Source organism: Chanodichthys erythropterus, chromosome 1 (assembly GCF_024489055.1).
Source record: "Chanodichthys erythropterus isolate Z2021 chromosome 1, ASM2448905v1, whole genome shotgun sequence".
Taxonomy (NCBI): domain Eukaryota; kingdom Metazoa; phylum Chordata; class Actinopteri; order Cypriniformes; family Xenocyprididae; genus Chanodichthys; species Chanodichthys erythropterus.
The window spans coordinates 1,836,244-1,840,629 of NC_090221.1; the positions used below are offsets into that span (position 1 = coordinate 1,836,244).

At 35.1% G+C, this 4,386-nt stretch overlaps 1 protein-coding gene across 1 annotated transcript; it reads right to left on the bottom strand.

Moving 5' to 3' along the window:
• Positions 1 to 850: 850 nt before the first annotated feature.
• Positions 851 to 3,471, bottom strand: LOC137034179 (double-headed protease inhibitor, submandibular gland-like). Its single transcript, XM_067407273.1, has 8 exons — positions 3,432 to 3,471; positions 2,045 to 2,070; positions 1,863 to 1,972; positions 1,719 to 1,776; positions 1,443 to 1,552; positions 1,298 to 1,355; positions 1,025 to 1,134; positions 851 to 945 (listed from the first exon to the last, which is right to left on the bottom strand). Exons 1-8 carry the CDS (start codon positions 3,469 to 3,471, stop codon positions 882 to 884), a joined length of 576 nt encoding a protein of 191 aa, XP_067263374.1. The 3' UTR covers positions 851 to 881.
• Positions 3,472 to 4,386: the final 915 nt, after the last annotated feature.

A 4,386-nucleotide genomic window follows, 5' to 3' on the forward strand; every position in this document is an offset into this window, starting at 1 on the left:
CTTGATCAACTGCGTTCTGAGGTGAGAGAGAGAAATTCTAGAAATGAATGTTCGTGACATCATTAGTGTAAGCCAGCGAGCCTGAAGTGGTGGTCTGATATCTGGAAATCTGATCTCACTATCTGGGCTTTTGCTTACAGTTTGGTCCCCCCCCACTTTGAAAATGTCTCCTGCGCCCCTGGTGTTTTGTGTACAACCACTGAGAACAAGCGAATTGTTACACTAATGGTTTGTTTTGTAAAGTAAGTTTAATCTCAGATTCTGTCAAATCATTCAGTTCCTTTAAAAATGCTCAACTGTTTTTCAGGACTTCTTCAAAGAAAATGTTCTGCACACTTACAGTCGAATGGAACGTACTTGAGGTTTTTATTGGTGCATTCTGTGTTAATATTTTCTTAGACTCCGCTTTTGACCATTCTTGTGTAAGACTCCCTTGTGTAACTTCTTTAGACAAAACAAGAACTTATACGCATACATTTGAACATCTGATCTCACTTATATTTCTTAATATGCCATATATGGTAGGTGTTGATCTTTGAGCACTGTGATTGGACAGCCTGGATGATTCTGCTTTAAATACGACTCTTCTTCATTAATAAACTTGATGACTTTGAGTCTACCTGAAGATGAATCTAACAGGGTGTCAAAAGCTCACACTCCCTTTATGATATTCTGCTCTCTAGATATGATCCGTGTGAATTCTTCAAAGTAAATCTTCACCTATTTTATCTCGTCATTTCAAGATTTGAGGGAGAAAACAGAACAGCTTCAATATGCAGCATTTATTTAAGGATTAAACCGTTACACATTCAGGTTATAATGAATGAGACAATAATGCTGACTAAAGGTCTGTCAAGCTGAATTATGCTGCCGTTCCTGTGTCACTCCTGCAGATGTTTATCGCATTCACCATCCTTCACCTTAAAGATTTGGGTTCCTGAGTTCCTAAAAAAATTGTGTAAAAGAAAGTTTGAAAGTGATTCTAAACTGTTTTTAAACCTGCAGTACTTTGATTTAAACTCACATGATGGCAATACACAGTTCGCATTCATTGCTGTATGTTTTTCCATCAGATCCACACACAGGTTTATAGATGTCTCGGCATCCGTTAGATGAGTAAGGCTTGCAGTCAGGCTGTTCACGAAAACAAAAAAACAAAACAAAACACTGAATTATTTGCAAATGGAGGGAAGTAATTCTACTGCAGTCACACATTCAGGTTATAATGAAAGACATGAGTACAATAATGCTGAGTAAAGGTCTGTCAATGTGATTTATGGTGTCATTCCTGTCCCACCTGTCGAGGTTGATCACATTCGCCTTCCTTCACGATTAAGATTGTAGTATTTGATGCCCTAAAGAAAAAAAAGAAAAAAAAGAAGTGTAAGGATTAAAGCTTGAAAGTACTAATTTGCTTTTAAACCAACAGTACTTAAACTCACTCGCTGGCAACACACAGTTCGCATTCATTGCCGTATGTTTTTCCATCAGATCCACACACAGGTGAATAGTTCAGTGGGCATATTTTAGATGGATTAGGCTTGCAGTCAGGCTGTTCACAAAAAAAAAAAAAAAGAAAACAAACATTGAGTTATTTGCAAATGGAGGGAAGTAATTATACTGCAGTCACACATTCAGGTTATAATGAAAGACATGAATACAATAATGCTGAGTAAAGGTCTGTCAAGGTGATTTATGGTGTCATTCCTGTGTCACACCTGTCGAGGTTGATCACATTCACCTTCCTTCACGATTAAGATTTTAGTATTTGATGCCCTAAAAAAAAAAAAAAAGATTAAGGATTAAAGCTTGAAAGTGACCATAATCCATTTTTAAACCTGCAGTACTTTGTTTAAACTCACTTGTTGGCAGCACACAGTTCACATTCATTGCTGTAGGTTTTTCCATCAGATCCACACACGGGATCATAGATCCTTGGGCATGCGTTAGACGAGTAAGGCTTGCAGTTAGGCTGGTCACAAAAAGAAAACATTGAGTTATTTGCAAATGGAGGGAAGTAATTCTACAGTCTTTATTTACTCACCTCTCTTGCTCCATCAGATACGGCCACTGTTTGTGTCAAAAAGGAAAAACAAGGATTAAAGTGTATCATGATATGGCAAGAGGAAATAACTTATTTTGCCCATACAATGAAAGTCAATGAAAGTCTAATGTTTTGTTGGATAAAAACACCATTTAATATTTTTTTTTAGTGAACCATCTCTTAAATCACACTTAAAAATGTCTGAAGTGACTCAACCCTCTGGGGTCTGAGGATTTTTGGGGCCCTGGAGAAGTTCTGACATTCCCTGACATTTGTGCTTTTTTCAGTTGTTCATAAACATATTAATGGAAAAGGTGTCATTACACTGTTCAGCACAAACTAGTCTACAATTATATGTGAGGAACATGTGCTATATGTTTGTATTTAAGGAATAATGTTTATGCGTGGTTATTGAGGGAAAACAAAAACAAAAAAAACACAAAAAAAACATGATTTTTGTGATCTCATGCATGCACATATTGCACATCATGTGAAGAATTTTGTATAGGCCTATTATAGTTTAAATTACAGTACCAGTCAAAAGAAGTTAAGAGAAGTCTCATGCATGCTCATCATGCTATATATTAAAATACAGAAAAAAAAAAAGCAATACTGTGAAATATTACTACAATTTAAAATAATGGTTTTCTATTTTAAAAGGTGCCCTAGAAGTTTTTTAAAAAAAGATTTAATAAAGATTCGGAGCATTAAAAATCTTTTGTGTCGAATCATGATTCGGATCGCGTGTCAAACTGATGAAATCACGTGGCTTTGGCGATCCGAACCGCTGATTCGACACACTGATTCATAACGCTCTGAATCTTCCTGAAGCAGTGTTTTGAAATCGGCTATCACTATATAAGTCGTTATTTTTTTTTTTTTTTTGGCGCACCAAAAATATTCTCGTCACTTTATAATATTAATATTGAACCCCTGTACTCACATGAACTGATTTAAATATGTTTTTAGTACATTAATGGATCTTGAGAGAGGAAAAGTTATTACTGGCTATGAAGGCCTCACTGAGCCATCGGATTTCATCAAAAATATATTCATTTGTGTTCTGAAGATGAATGAAGGTCTTACGGGTGTGGAACAGCATGAGGGTGAGTAATTAATTATATTATTTTTATTTTTGGGTGAACTAACCCTTAAGTCTGTTTTGCAAATCCTGCAAAACGTGCCGGTGCGTTTCTCGACTCCAGTGTTAAATCTTATACATTTTTTTTATTTGTCCTTCTTTAGCAAAGGTGAATTAAGACTTTATCGAAACAATGACACTCTTCATTATGAAGCAAAACTATCAGTATCAGTGTATATCGCAGGTTCTCACGTGACAAATGATCCTAATATCAGTTTTAGTGAATGAAATCCTGATATTACTCACCTAGGACACAGAGAAGGACGATGACTCCACGTGCAAACATTGTTCCTGACTTGAGAGTGAACTCACTAAAACTGACGATATGATCAGTGATGAAATGATCCGCCTATTTATATCAGTACTGTATCCACCTCTGAACACAACTAGTGTTTCAGAGCAAAATGACCTCCAGCTGCACCTCTTTAGAGCTCAAGGATGGAGATTAACCTGTTTAATGGGTGGAGAGGAATGTGGGAGCGGACCGGTGTTTCGAGATTTTCGGTTTCCGAAGGTGGAGCTTACATGAATATTCGTGAGTTTCCCAGACATGCACAGACATGATGTATTGCTGTTCAAAAGTTTGACATTAATAAAATTATTTGTTTAGGCTCATCAAGGCTGCATTTGTTTGATCAAAAATAGGCAAAAACAGATTTGTTTTCTGTTTTAATATATTTAAAATGGCTGTTTATTCCTGTTACTCCAGTCTTCAGTGTCACATGATCCTTCAGAAATCAATCTAATATGATGATTTGCTGCTCAAAAAACATTTCTATCAGTGCTGCATGAAAGTGGAAACCGTGATTCAGTGTTTTTTCAGAATTCACAAAATTTCATAGTTTGAAAATTGAAATAGAAATCTTTTGAAATATTAGAGATGCCTTTAAAAAAAATCTTTGTTGAATAAAATTCATCCTTGTGAAATTTATTTCTTTAAAAAATAAAACTACAGAGATTCCAGTCATTTGAATATTATTTTAAAGCAAATGCATTTGTGCAAATAATTTGGGGGTCACTGTATGTAAAAAGAATGTTTTGTTGTTGTTGTAAAAAAAAAATGTTAAAAAAGAAATTACATTAAAATTCAAAGAGTGGTAAAAATTTTAGTAAAAAATTCATTTTCTGATCTGAGAATAGCTTTCTTATTTGTCATATTTTCGTACATTAAGGGACTGCTATGAACAAAATGTCATTACTG

Coding starts and splice junctions, on each gene's coding strand:
- LOC137034179 (XM_067407273.1), bottom strand. CDS start 3,471: ATGTTTGCACGTGGAGTCATCGTCCTTCTCTGTGTCCTAG. Junction 1,973..2,044: donor TATCTGATGGAGCAAGAGAG/GTGAGTAAATAA, acceptor TTTTGTGACCAG/CCTAACTGCAAGCCTTACTC. Junction 1,356..1,442: donor GAACTGTGTGTTGCCAGCGA/GTGAGTTTAAGT, acceptor TTTTTTCTTTAG/GGCATCAAATACTACAATCT.